Raw genomic sequence first — 21,514 nt, forward strand, 5'->3', positions numbered from 1 at the left:
ACATAGTTGCAGTCAGATAAATATATAATGATTTAAATAGATGTAAAAGTAATATATGAATATTAGAGTGCAAAAAAAAAGTAATGGCAATATATTAAAACACTGTAAAACACTATGTCTCTTTACAGGAATGCTGAAGTATTATGGACATTTTTATTGTGGCCATTGTGTCTCATTTTTCTGGTTTTGGGATACATTAATTGCTGTGGAAGTGACAGAAACCAGAAGAGACAAGCTTAAAGAAACAGAGGATTTTGTAGTGCTGTCCAGGCGGGAAAAGATGCAAGGTAATGTGTGTTTTAATCTCATGAATCATATAACACTGTAGCTACGTTTGCTATTAGCCGTGTACTGTTAGCTTGTTAGGTTCATAACTATTGTAATTGTCAACCTAAAACACTTCTGTTTTGTTTAGTGAGTTTTGTTGTGTTTTGCTTCGAGGTTTGGGGGGTTTTTTTTAAGCTTTTATAGTGCATTTTTTTTAATTTCTGTAGTGTTTTATTTAAATTTCATTGATCTTTCTTCTATTTCCGTTGCGTTTTAGGCAACTTCCGTTTAGTTTTACGAGCTTTTGCGACATTTTTCTAGTTTCTTAAGTTGCACTGCATGTGCCCTGTTAGGGCTACTATGCATTTTGCATCATGTTTAAGATAACTGGATGTAGTAGGAAAAAAAATTGTGGGTATTGGCAAATTAGAAAAAAAATAATAATGGGGCAGGTGCTGAGCTGTACATTTATGAAAAATCAACAGCTCTCATTGTTTAGGTAGCTGTAATGTTTCGAGCACATTTTCTTGGAAGGGCCTTTTCCGAGAAGGTGCACTTGAAATTGTCTCTTTAGTCTCTTCAATATCTTTTTTGAATCCCATGAATTAATCTCTCGATCTCCTCACTTAGGAAACAAAAATCTCTGCAAGATAACAACCCATAAATTATTTGATGTCAAGAAAAGCTGCCATCAGACATTAATTTTGTTGTCACACTTTGCACTTATGAGGGGGCAGGGTTCAAAGTCACAGGACCTCAACTACCCAGCATTGAAGATAATCCACTCAATTTTTGCATTCATGTTTTAATATGTTTTAAATTATCTTTAAAGAATGACAGTGATTTATATGTCTTGCTGCTTAATTCAAAAAGGTCAATTCTTTGGAGTTCGTTTTTCTTAAAATGTTAAAGATAGAGGGACAAAGAAAAACAGAGTTCTTTAAGGAAGCCTGCACAGTTTATGGCACCTTAACAAGACAACAGGAAGACCTGAAAGGAACCAGAAATTCCACCTGTAAGAGGAAAAAAACGACCTGCCTTCTTAAGCAGTCGCAAAGCTTGCCAGAGAGCGCGAGGTGAACAGCTGTTCCACAGGTAAGAATGCTTATGCTGTACTTACATTGTAATTATTACTTTTCTGTCTTTGTATAGTTTAAAGTCCATTCAAAGGCAAGTTAGTGAGATACTTTAATGCTCTTTATGAGTTCATACTTGAATTTGTTGATTTTGAATGGCTCACTTTCTTCCCTCGTGTGCTTGCACATGTGCATTATTTCTCAGTGTTTACATTCAGCAATGTTTTTCTTGACATAACCTCTGTGTTTGAATAGATTTGACTTTATGCTGTGCATTTACAGAGGAATGCGCATAATGAGGCTAATTTGGTTTTTGTTTTGAAAGGTGGAGTTTGAAGAAGAAGAAGAAAATGAACCACAAGCCAGGTAGTGTATGAGATCTGGGAAACTTGATGGGTGGTTTTTGTTTGTGGCGCTGGTATTTGCTGGTGCTTTGGCAGAGGCTTACGGTGTATTAGAAAAACCAGTTTTTTCAGGTGAGCACAAAAGTTTAATCTACATAGACGCAGTCTAATGTACAAATCTGACATGTTCATTAAAAGTCAATTAGCCAGAATTAAAGCTTTTCAGTTCTTACTTATTTTGCTGGTATTCCCAAATACCAGCAAACATAGAACTGGGAATACAGATTTTTATTAATAAGGCTAACCTTTAAGCAAAAGACTACTCAACAGGCTTTTTGTTGCCCTCAGTTGGAGGCAGTTTGTTCTATACACATCCCAAAACAGTGAGAGAAGTAAGAGCTGGATACCTGCATAAGTCTCCTCCTCTAAAATTGATCACAACAGAGGTAATATAACCCATTCAGTGATCCAATAATTGTACTTATATTTGCAGTTCTTTATGTAAAGTGCAAAACATTGTTTAACATCTCTTTTACAGAAAGCATGGAAGAGACGTTTCTTTATCCTGTTCAAGCTCAGTGACACAGAATATCAGCTCAGGTACTTCAAAAGCAGTGAGGAAAAGGACAAGCGGGCTGGAGAAATAGACTTGTCACAGTAAGTTCTTGCACAACAGTTTAAAAGCTATCCTTTATTTTCCAGCATATTCTTTCGCCAGCCTTAATGTGTGTTGAACTTTTAAAATACCAAATCTAAAAATACAATTTCATGTGTATATGTGTTCCTAGAATTTCAAGTTGCACGATGCCAGCAGGGCAGCTCTGCTTTAGAGGGTTTAACTTTTTTCAATCCTTCATCAGGGTCTCACTGTTGCATGTAAGTCCGCAGCATCATCCAAAATGGAACTGGATCCAGAAAAGCTTTAAATGCTCCCCTTCCTGTGTGCTCTTAATCAGGGCTACAGAACGGGACTACTTCCTTGTCGGGGAGAACAGGTCAGTCAGCTGGGCTTTATAGGCCACATAAAGCTGGCATGCATTTTCTATATCCCATTTCATCATTCGTGCATTTTATTACACTGTCCTGTAAAAGGTCTAGGCAAACCCCAGTGCAGATTGTCATGTGGCGTTCTTCTGTTTCTTTTGTCTGTTGTGCCCAAGTACTGCCTGCTGTTGTGTGTATGGACCCCTAGAATACAGATTTTTTTTAAAAAAGGAATCATAAATGCTTTTCAAAATAAACTGCTGTCATTTTGTTATAACAATGTCTGACTCATCTGAAGTGTGGATAAAAGCGGCCAACTTTAATGGGTGTAACTTTTTCAAAAGAGATCGGTTTATATTGTTTTTTTGTTTTGTTTTTTGTCCTGCAACTTTCATAATATGTTCCTGTAAAAGTAAACTGCATTAATTTGAAAGTCAGCAATGGTGAAACCAAGAAAACAGGCTTTCAATTACACTTTCTCACCTCCCCCCTGCCCTTCACACCCTATTACTATTTTAGGAGGTTTGAACAATCAAAAAGACACCATAATGCTGCTTTCTGGTTTAGTAGCATTTATCATCTGGTGACGGCTTTGCTCAAACTAAATTGCCCCTTTTTACTAAATTGTTATTATTTCCACTGTGCGTTTAGTTTTGGTATTGAATTTTAAATTAAACCCGGTAGTCGTCATTTGTGGAGCCTAAAAAAGACCTTCATTGGTGTCCTTTATTCTTCCAGCGACGATGTGGATGGCTGGTTCTCTGATCTGTTTGATGCAATGAAAAGACGACCACATAAAATCTCCTCTTCAGAGGTATATTTAACCTTTCTTTATCACAAAAATAATAAATAAAATGTAATTATATGCAGTGTTTGCTTCTTGTGTCACTGACGTGGACCATCCTGCTCCTACAGGAGTTCTCTTATAAGCAGGCAACGATTGAGGTAAATATTCAAAATGTACTTGGCGATATCTACTCAACACATGCACAGCAACTGAGGAAAGCTTTTACATTTTTTTTAAAAATACATTCACTTCACATGGAGTCAGTAGCTGGTTACCTCAGCTTAGTTAAGACTGGAAACAGCTTGCCAGCTAACAAAATCCACCTACCAGCAGCAATCTAACATATATTTTGCTCGAAATCTGTATACAAATTAAAAAGTCATGTGTTTATTATCTGTCAAAGTATTTCATGGTTTACAGAAAGACAATAAGCAGTACGTTCAACAGGTTAATCCCCTGCAAACTTCTTTCTTTCCAGTCTTTGTGTTGAGATAAACAAGCTATACTACTTCTAGGTTATGTTTGATCTCTAGAAAAGGAAGCAGATAACCTTGATTCAAATATACAGTGCCTTCTTTTATGACAAAAATAACAATTAAAAATCTCTTTTTTACAGGTAATTTCTAAACCACTCATCAGAAAAAAGAATTCTTTCGCAGAGGCTGAAAAGGTTAGTCACCAAAAGCCCTGTGTTAATTTGGCTCATGCTTTCAAAACCAGTGTATACTGTTATTGTGATACTAATTCAGAAATCCAAACACTAAATTATATCCTTACTTTTTTTTTCTTTCTCCAGTTTTCTTTGTTCTTGCAGTTCACGCTTCTCAATTGCATAAAATATTTTTATGGGGTTTGTCTTGTCAGGACAATGCAAATGTTTGAATGTGTGCGTGTGTGTTTTTACTTGTCAGGGATTCCCAAAAATCCGGTCAATGTCTGATCCGTCCTCAAACACTTTGGAGAATGTCACTGAAAAACCCGAGGTGCAACATCTTCACTTGACTTTTCGTAGATAGTAAACAAAATTACCTCGCCATATCTGAATATGGAATTTGCATTTGCATGCATTATTGCTTTGCATCTTACTCAACAGGAGCAAGAGTATCCTAAAAGACGTGCATCTGAGCCTGTGGAACCAATCTATGAAGTTCCAAGACCACAAAAGGTACAACTGGGATTAAAAATTCTTTTCATTGCTAATTCTTTGGCCTGATCAATCATGTGTTTTCTCTATAAAATGACAAAAAGAATATGTTCATGCTAGAGTTTTCCAAGGTCCAGGTTTGTAAAAACGCAGCACAAAACCTAAAGATAAACAGATTCGTAGCATATGTGACAAATGATGAATCACATCTTTGATCAAAAGTACAGTGGCTAAGACTTTTAGTAAAACCAATTTCTTTTTTCTTTTTTTAATTATGCACAGAATGTGAATAAAGAAGGACGAAGAAGTGGGAAACGACGCAACAGTGTGGAAGCATTGTAAGTATTAATTAATGTTTCCATTGTCATACAGACTTCTTTAAAACTTTCTTCAGCGTTGGTGAGCACTACATTTCATATTGTTTGTTTTCACTTAGATATGAAACAATGAGTGGCTTTAGATATATTGAAGAATCAGCTCAGCCAGAGTAAGCGTACTGAACTTTTTAAGATAATGACAATTTTTTAAGATAATGACAGCTAACTGCTTATAGTTGCTGAAAATATAACCATCCCAAATGGCTCTAGGGACCATGAAGTTGAGGACGTTAACAAAAGCACGCTGATGAGGACGGTCACTCAGACCTTTGACAAACTGAAGACACAGGTGTCCCCGCTGCCCCCATTTGCTGAGGAGACAAATGCTGACGACAACAGGTAGCTCTCACGCAGTTAATGCAGTTTCTCTTAACGCTTAGGGTCCTATCTCTGTTTGGCTTGTTTAATTCAGTCTTCTGTATCAGTGCCCAGGAGCCTTTCGTGACATGTTTTGTGAGCACCCTACATACCAAAAATAATAATCACAGGTAACTGTGGTGCCACGGGCACAAACACCTTGACAACAGCCAGATTTATTTTTAGCGCACGGAACTGTTTACACTCCAGGAAGAGGCAACAATTTATGAAAGGCAGCGTTTCAGAGCCAGTTTAGCAACAAATGTGCTTGACGACATGAAACGTATCTTCTTATCTCAACTCTCACACTGCCTCTACACTTGGACTGAACATCTTTACTGATTCATTTACAGTTAGGCTATGAATGTGTGTTATGACACAACTGAAAAGACCTTTATATAAGCTAAACATATCAATCATATATCTCTCAGATTGGGTGAAACAGTTTAACATAATCTCTGTCATCTGTACGCGAATCCAAACGTGCTTTTAAACTAAACTTACTTGTGTGCATTGTCTACTGTTGATGTCTGTTACAGATTATTTACACAAATTAATTGTTTAAAGTCGTTTTGCTTATGTAAAATGCCTCTTGGCTTGCGTACAATAAAAACATTGTGAAAAGGTCAACTCAGGTAGCTTGCCTAGTAAAGCGTCTCTTTTGTTCTGTCTTCCTACCCTCACCCACAACCGATCGCAGGAGATTCTTTCTGTTAAAAAGGAGTTTTTTCTTCCCACTGTCGCCCAGTGCTTGATTATAGGCGAGTCATTTGACCGTAGGGGTTTTCTTTGTATTATTTTAGGGTCTTTACCTTACAGTATAAAGCATCTTGAGGTGTCTCCTATTGTTATTTTGGACTCTACAGATAGAATTCAATTAAACTGAATTTTATCCTGTACAAATGTTTCATGCTTTTTGCACATTGGGTTCCCTTTAATTCCTATACTGCAAACCACTCACCCTTCATGATGTCTTTCTTAATAAATAAAAAGAAATCCCATCAAACAATACAAGGTTTCATCATCTTATATTTAAAGCACTGACGACAAACTGTTTCTTTCTTGCATTCATGCTTTTCTGTTTAACAATGATGTTCTTTGTGCAGCGAGGCAAGAAGGAACTAAAAATGTTAAGTGCGTCAATCTGAGGTGGAGTCCTAGATTTTCTTTTTCCTCTGCAGAGCAAGTTTTAACCAATCAGTTTGACCTTCCCACACTGATCACCAGAGCAACAGATCGGTGTTTCTTGCCTATTCCAGTTTTTAGCCATTATCTCCTGCCGCTGTTTGCCTTACTAAAATTTCTGTGATACTTACCTGTGTAGTAATTCTTCCATTTCACACCGATGTGGCTAACTGGTGTGCTGCCACACTGAAAAATTGCTTCTCTACTCCCTCTCTCTACAGTGTGGCATAAAAACTCCTCCACTGCTTCTACATTTTGCCTTTTTGAATGTTTTGCCTCGTCCATGCTGCTTTTATGATACATTTGGCCCTCTTTTTTGTGTATCTGCAAAAGACACTATCACAGGGGTAAATGTGGATGTCTGTCCATTCCAGACTTGCAATACAGTGCCCTTGTCTGATGTTGTACGCATGCAAAGTGTATGCAGCCAGACTACACATGTACTAATATCTGATGTTTTATTTCCCTATGCTATACAGTCAACGCTGGTCTACAGATCTTAGCAGCAGCTCTAGTGACTGCAGTGCCATGTCCCCTGTAGAACTATTGGATGCATCTGAAAAAAATGACTCCAATGAGAGGTGAGATTAGACGGGAAGGTTTTTTAAAAAAAAAAATCAGTTTCATAATAAGCAAACAAAATGTGCCAATAGATGTTAACCTGTTTAAGGGATAAGTTGCTTTACTTGAAACATGCACATGGTGCCATTTTAAAACCCAACTGTAGCGATGTCTGTCATATAAAAGTCAGAGGCAGCTATGTAATTTTTACAAAACCCCCACAAAAAAGTTGTCACCACAATCAGGATGACTCAGTAAACTGACTTAAGCAGAATTGAATGCTGACATGTTAGACTGGCTGGAGTGGTTTCTGGAGATTTCCACAAGAAGACGATGACAGCTGGTAATAAGCAGTGTTTTGAAACAAAACAACAACGAGTCATTGAAGTTTGAGCCAAGAATTTAAATAGTTACATAAAGAAAATGTAATTTCACTTTTTGCTTTGTCTCTTCTTTTACGTAAGAGTCTTACCTGCTACTGTTTTCTTTTGTGTCTTCATGTCTATGTATGCGCATGTCCCATGTCTCTATTTCAGTGACATCATGGTTTATGCTGAATGCTTTTTTTCTAATACGGGTTGCTGGGTGTTTTCCCACACTCTTTGACCTTTTAATACCTTTGTCTTACTTTTTACCCTACACTTTATGGCCTGTATTTAGTCTGTGTGCTTCCCCTTTGCTTTTGCTGTTCACAGGTTGCGATCTTCCCCTCATTTCACTTATTAACTAATTTGATTCAAACTCTGTATTTTTCATAAGGCTTTTTGGGAAAATTAGTACAATTAATGAGTAAAATAATACAAATACTATTCAAGTTGTGAGGAAAAGCTGGATGATTAGCTTTAGCTGTAGATTTAGATGTATTTCTGTTACGGATACAAGATATAACACTCCCTAATAAAGCTTTTGTTGTCTTTTAATTTTCTTTCAAGTATTGACAGAGAGATTGATGTGAAAGACACATATTTCAGAAGAGAGTGCACACTAACTGAAGTAAATGGACAATCAAGGTATAAATGTGATATTAAAGTATGAAAGATCACCCAGTTTGGACTGATTTGAGTCATACCTTTAAAGATTTGATAGAACAGTGGATGTTGCTGTCTTTTCTCTTTCTTTCAAGCCCTGATCACAGCACAGAAGAGCGGGATATTGTGGTGAACCAGGCAGAACTTAAAAAACACCTGACCCTAACAGAGGTGGATAGGAAGCCCAGGTGGGTTTATCAAAAATCAGGATGAAATCCAACAATCGTCAAACTGAAAATTTATTCATGTAGGACTGCTTCGAGCTGGATAACTAAGAAGCCTGGTCTAAATGGAAGCTGTAGTGTCAAATGTTTGACTAAATGCTTTCCAGCTTATTAATATTTATGGAAACACAAAAATCTCAGACATTTGTGTCATATTTACTCAGGTCTGTTGATCAGGTTTCGTTTAATCCTGCGTATCACTGGCAAAGCTGGCCACAGCTTTGCCAGACTGTTTGTCCTTACTTGCGCTTTTGCAGCTGACGAGGCTTAATATTGTTTATTTGTGGCATGTTTGAATTTATTAGGCTATTTCTTATGTCAGTTAAATTGCTTTTCTCTTTGCCTTCCTGTGAAAAACTCAGCATGGCCCATGATGGTAGCTTATACAGACACTTTTAGCAGCAGTAGCTGTTTAATTTTGGACCACTCTTCTTTAGACCATATCTTCAGTTCATTGAGCTTTTTGCACAGCTCTCTTAAGGTCCTGCCACAGCATTTCAATCAAGTTGACATCTGGACTTACTGGGTCATTGACTCTTTTTGTTTCCAGCCATTCTCCTACAGTTTTGCTGTTTCACTTTGGATCACTGTCATGCTGCATGACCAGATTTTGGACAAGCTTTAGCAGTCAAATAGGTGGCCTCACATTTGTCTTTAGAATACATTGGTATACAGAGGAGCTAATGGTCAGCTGTAAAACAAGCCCAAATCATCACCCCTCTACCACCATGCTCTCCCTTTGTGCTAATTTTTGTGCTGATATTTTGCGTGCCACTGTGCATAGCGTCCATCCAACATTAAACATGCTAACTGACACCTGTAGAGTCTCAGAAGATTACATGTTCTGACCTTGGAGTAAATTTGCTAAGCCATTCACTCCTGAGAAGACTGAGGCATTGTGTTAACACACACACACAAATGATCATGAAAACTGACAAAACTGCCACATTTTCTGCTTTCATAGACATGCTCAGACTTGCTGATGATCAAGTGCATGTGATTATAAGCACCTGGCCTCTAATGAAATGAAATGAAATGCCCATGGAAGCAGTAAGCGTGCACTTAAATGCAGTCCTGTGAAAACTTTATTTTTCTTCGGTATACCAAATAGAAGATCCAGAAGCTACAGAGTGCAAGGAATACTCAAACCTGTCTTTGTGTATGTGTGTCAGTGTGTCTGGGTGGACGGGACAGCCACAGACCGTGTGCCTGTTCCACAAAGGCGACCAGATTCTGGCAGTTAATGACCTGCATGTCAGCACTGTGGAGGAGTTCACTATGTTTATCAGCAAGTCACTCAAGAATGAGGTATGATCATAATCCGCAACCAACCAAATGATAACGCACAAACAGATTATCAGAGTCCATGATATAGATGTGTTAATTCATGCATGCATTCAGTCTATCTGAAAGGCAAATCTGCTTTCAGGTGAAAGTGACCCTCCTGCGTCAACCTGGAAACCAGCAGCTGCACCTGCCAAACTTCACCTGCACTGATTGGCAAAACGCTAATTAAAAATAAGAAGTTTCCTTCTTCTACAAGCCAGCATGTGTTTAAATGACCTCTGCTGATAGCTGACAGTATTTTCCCTTCCCTTGCTTTTTTGTTTTTTTTTGTTTTTAAATCTGTCACCAGTTTACTCAACAAATGAAGGATGAAAATGATTTTGCACCTTGCATAAACCACATTTGTGACCAGATAGATGTGATCTTCTTTTGGACAAGTGCTCAGTGTATGTTTCAGTGCTTGTTCAATTAACTGCAGATAAGAGGCCTATTGTCAAAAGTTACCATAGAAACAAACAAAGGCAGACATTAGGCAGAAAACCATTTCCTCATGCCACATTAACGGTGCCTTTTGTCATGTTCCCAGGCTGACGTCAGTGTCTGCAAGATATTAAACTGTACATGACATGTTGTGAAGAAATGGTGTATATATGTAGATGACAGTTACAGTTTTGGAAGCACCAGCTAACAGATTTAACCTAAAAAGTTACGGTTGAGTTCTTTTTGACAAAGTTATATATTTTATGTATTTTGAAAATATACACGTGTGCATTTAAAGTATTAAAATCCCATTTTATTATATTTCTGTGGCTTAGGAAAGCCAGATATCTAATGTGAATGCTATCACCGAGAAATGCTGATAAATCTCTTGTTTGCCTTGTAGACCACTGAAGCCTGGTGATCGAGAGCAGAGAATCTTTGTATATATGCAGTGATTACATGATTGCACAAATATAATAACTCAAATAAAATGCTGGCATACATTTAATTTTTTCTATTTAGCTTCTTTTTTTTTTTAACTCAAGGATTCCTTGACAGTAAGTCAAGTAGGAAGTAAGCAAGTAGGAAATGAACAATGAAGAGACCATTAGGTGATGTCCTCAGCACCTTGGGGAACATTGATATGTAGACAGAATCGTGTTGCACCGCAGGCTATGTTTCACCTATTTGTGCTGTTTTGAGACATGTATTAGTGACTCAAATAACTGAGGACACTTGCACACTTTACTTTGTAGGAACTGTACTTTGTACTCGGTTGTAATCTTTTTTGTATTGTGCCAAATAACCAGCGCCGTTCCAGGTGAAGGTCCAGCATTAAATGGACTCTATCTGCAAGGCCTGTTCCCTTGAACTGCTGCAAACCAGTTTGTTCAGAATCGATTCATTCTTTCATTTTTTTACGCAAAATACTGACTCTACTGTTTGAATGTGGCAGCAGAAATTGAGACTCATCAGACCAGGTAATATTTTTCTAATCTTTGGTTGTCCAGTTTTGGTGAGCATGGTTAAACTGTTTCTTCAGTTTCCTGTTATCTAACAGGAGATGTCCCTGGTGCGGTCTTCTGCTGCTGTAGCCCATCTGCCTCAAGGTTTGAATGTTACTTAAATCACCTTTCTTCTCAGTTTGAACTTCAGCAGGTCATCTCCACCATGTCTACACAGTCTAAATGAATGGAGTTAATGCCATGTAACTGTATGATTTGATATTTCCATAGCATAACACGTGAAATAAAATGAGAGGGGAGAAGAACAGGGAATGAAATGTCTAATATATATATATATATATATATATATATATATATATACACACACATCCATCTATCTATATTTTTTTTTGCCAAAAACTAACATAACAAGTTGTTAAATTTAAAAGCTGTGAATTAATATTCCAAGCAGCTCTTCTGAGTGGTTTTATGCAAAGAGGTGATGTGGAAACCTCTATTCCTAGATTAAAATTGCATAAATAAATTGTTCCCTGCAGTGTACTACACTGTGTGTTCCACATGGTGGAATCCACAGGACAAACATTTCTGAAGTGCAGAATTCAGCTTTTATTGTTTTTTTCCCTTTCCCCTCCTCTTACTCTGGCATCTGATCCTCAAAATACACACGCACGCACCCCGAAACACCTTAACACATGATAAGACAGATGGTTTAACTTAAGGACAAACAAAAAAATAATCAGAAACCATCTCTGTACTGTATGTCTGCTGACCCAGAGATAAACTCCTGAAAAACTTGACAGAAGACTTCAAAACAAGTTTTAAGTTTCCAAAGCCTCACACTCACTTGGCATTCCCTCCCAACACACTGCATGGGGCTGAGGTTCATCAGTATGAATCACAACATAACATTCAGCAGTGAATATCCACATGTTGACTGCAACCTTGCAAACTGACCATGTAAAGTTAGCAAATTAGCCTAACAAAACAACTATTATCAATATAATACTTAGAGTCACTATATATCTTATAAACCTATAAGCTTTGGTGGGCTCTTCTAGGTGCTTTTATGTAGATTAAGGAATAAAATGTATTGTTTAAAAAAGGCAATAGAAATATCAAATATTATTAAATATAGAGCGATTAGAGAGAAAAGTTTATAAAGTGGTATTGTTCCAAAGAAATAAAAACAAGGTAGAAATGTTATTTTAAAATATTTATTTCTTCAGCATAAAACTTTGATCATGTACAACAACAACAAAAAAAAAAACACAATAAAAATTGCACAGTTTCAGAGCAGCACCTGCAGCATATCAAATGAATGAAATGGTAAAAGAGTCTGGATGACCCTGGTCCAATTGTAAGTTTAATACATAAATGATGTCAGGTTCATATAACACAACTTCCAGAGTTTTTCAGGTCTAAAAATCACAACCGCTCCTCTAAATTTAAATGTAAAGTTAATCAAACAAATAGCGTTAAAATAAAGAGTCCATACAACGCTTCAAGCATCGCATACTATTAAGGTGTTCCTTTAGCACCAACAGGCAGCAAATTGGTCACTGAGACCTGTTGTAAACTGGAAAATAAGTCACCGTTTATTCTTAACTTCCATGAGCCACTCACTGAAACACTTCTCCATAGCCTTCCTGTTGGCCCAGCTGCCATTGTTGACTGTAGGGATGATCTTGAGGGGCTGGAGCCACTGGACAAACCGCTTCAACTCAAGAAAGCTGCTGTGTTCACTATAGGGGATACCTGTCAGAGATACAGATGGGTTGATATTATCATAAACCCACAGCTCTTTAAAAAGCAATTAACTCATTTGAAAGTTTTACTTCTCCTTAGGGAAACTTAGAGTTTAGTCAATTCAGAGGGAAACTGGTTTGCAGTAAACAACGCTGGAGACAGATGTTAAACACACAGGGAAGTCCATCAGGCAAGCAAAAGGGCAAAGCTTTGAAAGCCGGACCAGATGCTCAATGAAGACGTCCACAGGCTCAGACTGTTCCCCTCTAAGGGACAAGGCAGAATTATTCAGTTTTCAGTTCACGCAGAAAATAAAAACCTAGCTTGGAACCAATGCAGAAAGCAGATGCCTCATGTTTATCCACATTTTAGCCCTTCAAAAATTTTATGTGCTCCTCTGCTTTAAACAGGTCTAGCTAGAAAAAGGGAAAAAAAAGCCTAATCATGGATAAAGTCAGTCCGTTTCCACATGCAGAGAACATTTGCAGCAAATGGCGGCATATGGCAGGGAAGAGCAAGAAGGAGGAGATAAACAAGGCAGAGAGAGAGAGAGGGAGAGTGCAAATTGGCTTCCGCCTGAGTGACACACAAACTGCTGAGAAGGAAGAAAATATATGTGAGTGTGCACCCCAGAAGCCTCTAGCTGGTGATTGGAGGTTACGAGCCAGATGGCTGATGCTTCTGATGGATCTATTCAGAACATGAAACGGGGGTTGGGAAGAAAAACTGGCTAAATCTGCAATTGAAAAATCAAGTCATGGCCCAAATTTAGAACTGGGGTTTAATGCAAGACTAGGAAGTGTTGTCTACAGAGGAGATCCACGACCCCAGGACACTGAACTTATGTATCCTGTTGCCACCGAGCCAGAGCAGTCTGAAGCCAAGCAATGGTCTATTGTGATTCTTTAAGACTCTTTTAAGCTTTACCAAAAGAGGGAGCTGCAGGCTAAATACAACAATATTAACAACACTCAAATTTTGTTGTGGGATAATACTCTTATTACACTTCTTTTTCCTTTCCAAAAACTAGAAAAAAAAAGGTTTTGTGCGTACCATATATGGTGATGTTGCCGCTTTTCTGAGGCTGAATGTTTTCCACTGATTCTGTCTGCTGACTGAAGGTCCAGCCGGTAGGCTTGAAGGCCACCAGCTGATCATACTGACGAGAAAAGCGTGCCAGGTGATCCTGCAGTTTCTGGAAAGAGAAGGTAAAAAGGGAGGGGGAAAAGGACATCTTAAAAGAGCTGCATTGTCGGGGGTTTTCCTGCCTCAGCATGGGCCTGGTGGAGTAAGAACCATATGCGTGACTGGTCCACATCTCTTAAAGGCTGTGTTAGCTTATCTAGAAGAAATCTGTGCATTTTCTCGTCATTCCCGATCATGTCACAAATAAACTGTGTATTGCGCTCGAGTACTTTTAACTCAAATAAGCAACATTTATACATATAATAATTTGATTACAGTGTTGCTGATTTCTGCAAAACCGGTCATACTCTGAAGATGCTATCAAGTTCTCTCAGTGCTTTATCTATTGCAACCACTTTGCTTCCTTGTTTTATTCTCTAAAAGTCACCAAAAGGAAGTTGTTTCCCACCAGTCTTTGTATAAACTCACAATGCTGTAGTTTAATCTCACACATGTATTTTAGTGTCTCTTTAGCTTGTGATATGAGCTCCTCAGAACATCGCTCATTAAGGAGAATAAACTAGATATGAAAAGCTACATCTATTCTCACCTCTGTGACCTACCTGTGGTAATATTTAAACACCACTTCTCCAAGAAAGATGTGTTTTTTACATAAACATGACGATTTTCTGACCATTTTGTTGCTGCTGGTGTTCACATTTGGACTTAATGTGTGTTGCTAACGTCGCTCACATGCCATAATTAAAACGTGCATTGTAAATCTGCTCTCGGTTTTATAAATATGAACTTGAAATATTAAGAATGGTGGGACTTCGGGAAAATAAGTCATGAAAAATGCACCCACTCTGAAGGACAACTGCATCATAGGCAGCACGTGGACCTGGGCTGCCTTCCAGTCGGTGGTTAGACGCCCTTTGATTTGCTCCGACTCCAGACAGCACATGGTGTTGTACTTGTCTCTAGAGAGGCAAACTTTAGACCCCAGAACCTCTGCCAGCGCTGCAAATGAAGCAGAACGAGGTCTGTGTGAGAATGAAAACTGCAGGAAAACAGTGGATTTTAGTTTTCGCCAGCATTACTGAAACAAACTCTTCAAACTCAACAGGCCTTTATTGAAAAAACAAAACAGAAAACTGACTGACTAAATATGGCACTCCCTGCCCTGTAAAGTGTTTGCTGTAAGTGTACAAATGCTTTTGTGGAATAACAGAAGGACAAAAAGGATGAGTAAAGTGCTACAGTCAATTAAATTAGCCGTCTGTTTTTGTCTCCACTTCATGCAGCGCTTGTTGAAGCAGCTGTGATTAAAGAATGAATGCATGCAGTTTCCCCTTCTGTCAGTTAAACACTTGTTTTTCAGTTTTTCATTGTACTAAAGTGCTTCAAACTATCGTCCATGTATCACAAGAGAACAGTTTGCCTCCACTTGAAAACAATGCACTGTGAGGGGCTCCATTTTTTTAAACAGTGATGCTACTATTTCAATATAGAAGAAATATCAGATGAACTTCTAATAGGACAGTTCAGCCACAGACAGAAAACTACAGGGGGAAAACTATCCTACTATTAGGTTTAGAAACTATTTTGCTTTGTGTATTCTCAGAATGAAATCATGCAGTATTTAGAAAACCCATCTTTATATTTATTTTAAGTATAACTACTGTTATTAAGAGGTGAATAGAAAACATATTTCGTCTGGTATTTATACATTTGGGTCAGCCCTGTCTCTCATGCCAAGATATCAGATTATATCTTAACTGACTTTCTGATTTTTGAAGTAGTAAAAAATGCACCATACAGCTCGAAAAAAGAAAAAAAAAAACATCAAAAGAAAGTGTGAGCGTAAACTCTCCTCCAAAACACGTACCCAAAAAGACCTTCTCTTTCCCCACCGAGTACGACCCGCACACCACAAGCGTACGTGGACTGAGTGTCACCAATTCAAATGCAGTGCTGGCTGCAAAGTTGATGACCTCTTGCTGCCTGGGGAAGGTGTACTCAGGGCTGCAGTAGCTAGAGAGATATAAGAGGTCACACTGAAAAATCTGAGTTTCGCTGCTAGAGTTGTGCTCAGTTTACCAAAATCAGAGAGAAAGAAAGCAGTCGTCTTTACTGGGAGTTGCTACTTATAGCAACAACTGAAAATGATGAAACTGAGGGGTACTTACGTGGTATCCAAATAGAGTGTCTGTACCCTGCAGCTGAGAAGCTCAGGGCAGGTCTCCATTGAGGGGTCAGCTCTGAAGTCTCCGGTGTGAAGAACCGTCTGTCCATCGGGCAAGAAGAAAAGCAGCATTGCAGCACCTGGACAACTGAAAGAACACACAAGGATACAAAAGAGAGGTTTTAATCAAATTTAGCATGTTTTCATTGTGAGAAATTCATTTAACTCTCCAGGGAAATATTACGAGGAGTAAATAGAGTCATTAAGTAGAAACTATGTAGCACAACTGTAAAAGATGTGTTCTACATTCAAACGAATTATTACAAACTTTTAAAAACATCTGCCAGTATCCCCAGTGACATAATGAATAGGCTATTAGCTTGGTGGTGTCTGAATATAATTCAAAGTGCCTCAATTTATCCTTTTATGACAATTTTAATATAAAGAAAGTGGCTACAGTAGAAACTTTTGTATCTGCTCCCGAATGCATAAATGCATGTTTTTGTAGTCTGCTAATAGCGGTGCATATGTTATAAGTGACTCATTGCATCCTTCTCCTCTGCACACAGTGTTTTCAGGGCTATTTCTCTCGCTTTTAGAAAGATCATATGAAAAAATACCAGGTCAAGTTTTAATGCATGCTGGTGGAGAGGCAGCACGTCAGCGAAAGAAGAGCCCATTAACCTCTGCTGCAAATCTAAAACACTATTTAAATCTCAAAGACAGAAAATCAACCTTCTGGTAATAAACCAGCTGAATCTGATCAGCATGAAATCAGCAGCGTGACAAAGCAGCTCTCATGTATCACAAAACAGCGTCACCAGTACTGATCCCTGCTGATGTCACAGATGACTCACTGGTTAGCGTCTAGGAGGATGACCCGGACCCCCTCCACAGTGACTTCAGTATTCATTGGGAGGATGTGGACGTACTGCTCGGCCACCCTCAGTTTGCTCTTCACCAGGTTCCCTGTAATCTAATCAGGAGACACAGCTGAGAGTGAACAAATCTTTGCAGTTTACAGTGATGATCAGGTTTCAAACAATCTCAGATATTCATGTAACTGTCTGCAGAGTAATTCACCCCACCCCCCGCCTCCCAAACCCTGGCCTTGAAATCTTATTTACACAATCTACTTTCTAATTACCCTCTGTGATTATGATCAAACTTTTCTGGGCTGTGATCCACCTGGCGCCCACGCTCAAAGTCTGTGGCCTAGCAAACGGAGTCCCAATAAGTACTTATAAGTCTGTTTTTAGCCTAATCCCCAGAAAACACACACACTACTGTGATAAACCTGACCCACTTGATAGCAGAACTCCCAACATCTCTAGTCTCTTGACTTTTATATTATTTCAAGTTCATACCTCATATCATACCTGACATTATATATTGTTAAGTCGTAGCTATTTGAACCAAAAATAGGCAATAAAGTCTGAGCTAAAGATTTTACACTTATTTAACTGCAAAAGTCAGTTTATTTAGATAATTCTTTACATTTAACACACCTTCACTGATGTAGCTTTTTCACAGTAACAACAAAGGGGATGGCAAACAACTGGGCCCCAGATAAACTTATTTTACTGCACATCAAATGTTGTATTACTGTGTCCAAAAGAAGAAAAAAAGATCCCACAAAGGTCTTCGAATTTTAATTGACTCAACTGTGATCAGAGCCATTTGAATATTGGTATTCATAGCTGCCAAACGCAAGCCGCTTTTTCCATTAATGTGAGTCAAAGCAGTGCAGAGAGATAACAAATGGATCAAGTGCTTCCTCTATGAGTTCTGTGGAAGTGAGGAAGCTTTTTAATGAGTTGAAAGTAAATAGGATTTCTGGCGGCAGAGAGGGGTGTGTGTGTGTGGGGGGGGGGGGGGGGGGGGGGGAATCATTTTCAAATAAGTGAATCGCTTCCATACCACTGAAGGAGAAATACAGAAACTGACAAAATGTCAGCCTTTTGCTGACATTGTGTTGGATATAGTTTCAACTGTGGACTCAAAGCAGGGATAAAATCCATCACCCTGACTGTTTTGTATCATAGAGAAACAGCAATTGTCTTATGCAAATAAATGCATATAATAAATCATAGTGGAGTACTTGATTCTGATTTCAAAACGCAGATTGTGCAACCCCAATCATCTAAATCCTGCACAACATAAGCAAGAATGTATTCATGAGAAGGCAGACATCTCTTCATCCAATATCTTCATAGCTGGGTACCTCACAGACAAATGTGATTTAAGGGTGAACTGTCCCTGGCACTAGGTGATCCGGTACCAAATAAAAACAAAACTAAGTAAATTATTTCATCAAAACTACAGATTGACTTACTCTGTTGCAGTAGATGGGAACAGTGGAAGTCTTGGTCAAGCCTCCGTAGTGGTCTGAGTGGAAGTGAGTAAGGAAGTAGGCTGTGATGCCCTCGATCTGTCCATATCTAAAGGCATCAATGGCAAACTTTGTGCCTGGGGAAAGTTTTTTGCAAAAGATTACAAATTAAATAATAATTAATCTTTAAATTTACACAGCAAGAAGAAATGTACATTTGCTTACTAACCTGGGATTTTCTTATAGAAAGGGCAACGGGGCAGCTGTGCTTCTCCATCAGCATTGACTCTGTTCCTCCACCTCCTCCTCCCTGTGGCCCCACCCCTCCCCCAGACTTCTCCCTGTCCATCTACTGATGGGTTAATGGTTTCTGTGGCCTGTGGCGTATCTGCAGGTGTGTCAGCTTTATTTTTTCTCTGCCGCTCTCTTCTTTGCCGTCTCTGTCCCGAGCTCTTCCCAGCCGTTGGAGTAGACGAAGCGTTGAGGTCATTTGGTCCACTCTCTGCTTCTTTCTCCTTTTCCCTCAGCGGTTTGAGGCCAAAAAACACCCCGATGTCAGTTTGTTTGAGACCCGAGACTTGACCGGCTTTGCTGTGGCCCTTCTGAGGGGGCATGGCTTGAGATCTTTGGACAATGGAGGTTTGAGATGAAGGCACTTGAAGAGAAGCTGGTTGCTCTGTTTGAATAATGCTGTTTGAGTTTTGGGAGTGTGAGTTATCTGAGCTCAGAAGAGTGTCTCTCAGGCGCTCTAAGACAATACTCTGTGGAGACTGAATACTAGTCTTATTGATTTCAGAAGCTTCTTTGCCACCTGAGGAAGCAGCTCTGGTCTCAACAGCTAACTGATTAGTGGGTGCTAATGAGGAAACTGCACCCAGCTGGGTGTTTGTAGAAGGCAGATTCTTTCCTTGCACATTGCTGGCTCCTGAATTGCTGTTTATAAAGTCAGTGAGGAGCTCATCTTCACCGGAGAAGCTGTCACTGAACAGCGTCATCGAGTCTTCATGCTCATTTTGAATTGCACTGTCATTAAAAAGAGATTTTCTACATTCTGTAGTATTGATTTCAGTCTCTGCAGGGAACTCAGAAAGAGGAGAGTAGGATATCATGTCATCATTTTCCAAAGAATCCTCACTTTTGTGTAAATCTTCACTAGCCTGCTGTCCACTGTTTTCCTTGACAGGGATGGATAAGTCCTCTTTATTACTTTCTTGAGAAGCAGTGACAGAGTTTTGGCTTTTAGTAGATGACGACCAGCCTTTCTTTTTCTTAAAATCCTCTGGTCCAGGAGAACGCAGGAGCAGAAGGCCATTTGTAAGTTTTGACTGAGGTGTTTCGGTGTGACTTTGGTGAGGTGAGGAGCTAGGACTGGATAACGCAGAAGGAGTTAGAGCGGTTTGCTGTGAAGAATCTAAAATAGACCCCTGATTTTTGATCAGTCCTGGAAAACAATCCAGGCTGGTCTCAGCCTGTTGGGACAGACTGAGGAGGGCTGTGTCGCTGCTGGCTCGACTGTGGGCCAGAAGTGTGTGGTTGAATTTCTTGTAATGGTTTGGAATGGTGGAGGAGCACCGAAGACCATCTGGACATTCTGTATGAACAGATAAAAAAGAGTGCCTGAACTCGTTAGAGCAGGGTTACAAGAGGATGATATTTATCACTTTACCAACTACGCTATTCTAAACTAAACTGAATGGATGATATATACTATAAACGTATCTTATCATCCTGCTGTTCAGGATAAACACAACTGAGCTAAGTGCATAAAATCAGTGCTACACTGTCAGTGCACATTTCTTTTAATCCTTTGAGCTGTTAGGCTATGTAGAAGCTTTCATGTCATAAGGAATGGGAATCCCTTCTACCATCCAACAAGCATGAAGGATACCATCACAATGCATTATGGGAAATGAAGGGAATTATCATAGATATGTCTGTATGCCATATCTTCTTCCAGCTGTTCCTTTTTGGGAGACACCACAGGAGATCAACCTCCATCCCTATCCCGAGCTTCCCCTTCTGTCACACTACTCTGCATGTCCTCCTTGACTACATCCATTAATCTTCTCTGTGGTCTTGCACTTTTCATTCTCCCTGGCAATGGATACATTGGACAGAATCCTTTGTCCATTATATCAATTATCCCCATCCCACTATGCACCAAACATCTCAGGCTTGCTTCTCTATCTTTGTCTCCAACCTGCTTCCATTTTCTTTCTGCCTCTCTAACTTTAAGATGTATGATGAGTATGGATGTCTGTACCTGTGCACGTATCCCTGGGGGTGTCAATACATTCAGCCACGTGCCATCTTTGGGACTGCACAACCAAAATGAAGAATGGCATCTGACAGATGGGGCAGAAGTCTTCAGGGGATGGGCCCTCGGCTGCAGCACTGTCACTTTGATTTGTTTCTTTTGTGGGAGATCTCTTTGAGTTGAGCTCCCGTGCATTTAAGCTTAAGTTACAGTCGTCTGTTATTCCAGCTGTAGCACTGACTCCACTTTCTGCCGCTTTGGCTTTTGCGTTCCTGTCTTGTGGCTTGATTGAGAGAGAAGATGCGTCTTTCTTGGAGGATTTCCTGAAAGTGCATTTTCTTTTAGTGTTTTTAGGCGGCGATTCATGCCTCTTCTTTTTCTTGCCAAGAGGTTTATAGTCCCAGATGTCATTTTCATTTTCTTTCTGTGACATTTGGAGCAAAATAAAGCGTAACGTGCCCGACGTTACCTCGAAACCATTGTTATTACACAAGGACTGGTGTTTGGTAACATTCCGCGATAACTATTTTAATCACAGCAAGTTAACGGCTACTGACAACTTCCTTATATATTATATAATACACTGCGGATATTTGTTACTGATAAACCGTTGAAGCTCATTATTTAACAACTACATGGAGAAATTTTCCTTCTTGACACACCGTTTACTGACATGTCAGCAGCAGGACTTACCGCCACTATGCTACAATGAATGGAGTAAAAACAACTAGAAAGGGACAACAACACTTTCGACACGTTTTAAACGATTAAATTAGCCAATTGTTTGTTTTGAAGGCTGAAAA

The 21,514-nt window shown here is 39.1% G+C and overlaps 2 protein-coding genes across 6 annotated transcripts; one reads left to right on the forward strand and one right to left on the reverse strand.

Moving 5' to 3' along the window:
• Nucleotides 1–38: 38 nt before the first annotated feature.
• LOC102079441 (pleckstrin homology domain-containing family S member 1) lies at nucleotides 39–10,985 on the forward strand. Of its 5 annotated transcripts, none has more exons than XM_019362565.2 (19): nucleotides 39–287; nucleotides 1,141–1,362; nucleotides 1,669–1,709; nucleotides 2,018–2,133; nucleotides 2,226–2,344; nucleotides 2,548–2,682; nucleotides 3,410–3,485; nucleotides 3,587–3,616; nucleotides 4,075–4,128; nucleotides 4,370–4,441; nucleotides 4,552–4,623; nucleotides 4,885–4,940; nucleotides 5,039–5,089; nucleotides 5,190–5,318; nucleotides 7,001–7,102; nucleotides 8,015–8,092; nucleotides 8,206–8,298; nucleotides 9,507–9,642; nucleotides 9,764–10,985. In XM_019362565.2, the coding sequence occupies exons 3-19, from the start codon at nucleotides 1,694–1,696 to the stop codon at nucleotides 9,848–9,850; spliced, it is 1,422 nt and encodes a 473-aa protein (XP_019218110.1). In that variant the 5' UTR covers nucleotides 39–287; nucleotides 1,141–1,362; nucleotides 1,669–1,693; the 3' UTR covers nucleotides 9,851–10,985. The 5 variants fall into 5 exon arrangements, with proteins under 5 accessions (XP_019218110.1, XP_019218111.1, XP_019218114.1 ...); XM_019362566.2 differs by having other exon boundaries at nucleotides 1,180–1,362; XM_019362567.2 differs by lacking the exon at nucleotides 39–287 and having other exon boundaries at nucleotides 1,086–1,362; nucleotides 2,036–2,133.
• Nucleotides 10,986–12,266: 1,281 nt separating this feature from the next.
• On the reverse strand, nucleotides 12,267–21,391 carry dclre1a (DNA cross-link repair 1A (PSO2 homolog, S. cerevisiae)). The gene is made up of 9 exons (XM_003441930.4): nucleotides 20,718–21,391; nucleotides 18,684–20,045; nucleotides 18,458–18,591; nucleotides 16,980–17,098; nucleotides 16,127–16,270; nucleotides 15,826–15,971; nucleotides 14,803–14,957; nucleotides 13,866–14,007; nucleotides 12,267–12,821 (listed from the first exon to the last, which is right to left on the reverse strand). The coding sequence occupies exons 1-9, from the start codon at nucleotides 21,142–21,144 to the stop codon at nucleotides 12,655–12,657; spliced, it is 2,796 nt and encodes a 931-aa protein (XP_003441978.1). The 5' UTR covers nucleotides 21,145–21,391; the 3' UTR covers nucleotides 12,267–12,654.
• Between the last annotated feature and the right edge of the window lie 123 nt (nucleotides 21,392–21,514).

Source organism: Oreochromis niloticus, linkage group LG8 (genome assembly GCF_001858045.2).
Source record: "Oreochromis niloticus isolate F11D_XX linkage group LG8, O_niloticus_UMD_NMBU, whole genome shotgun sequence".
In the NCBI taxonomy this organism is placed as follows: domain Eukaryota; kingdom Metazoa; phylum Chordata; class Actinopteri; order Cichliformes; family Cichlidae; genus Oreochromis; species Oreochromis niloticus.

Excerpts from the sequence above, each read along its gene's own strand:
- LOC102079441 (XM_019362565.2), top strand. Across the intron at positions 2,345-2,547 it reads GGAGAAATAGACTTGTCACA|GGTCTCACTGTTGCATGTAA; the intron begins GTAAGTTCTTGC and ends ATCCTTCATCAG. Across the intron at positions 5,090-5,189 it reads GAAGAATCAGCTCAGCCAGA|GGACCATGAAGTTGAGGACG; the intron begins GTAAGCGTACTG and ends AAATGGCTCTAG.
- dclre1a (XM_003441930.4), bottom strand. The coding sequence starts at position 21,144 with ATGTCACAGAAAGAAAATGAAAATGACATCTGGGACTATAAACCTCTT. Across the intron at positions 18,592-18,683 it reads TTTCTATAAGAAAATCCCAG|GCACAAAGTTTGCCATTGAT; the intron begins GTTAGTAAGCAA and ends AACTTTCCCCAG. Across the intron at positions 14,008-14,802 it reads TGATGCAGTTGTCCTTCAGA|AAACTGCAGGATCACCTGGC; the intron begins GTGGGTGCATTT and ends TTCTCTTTCCAG.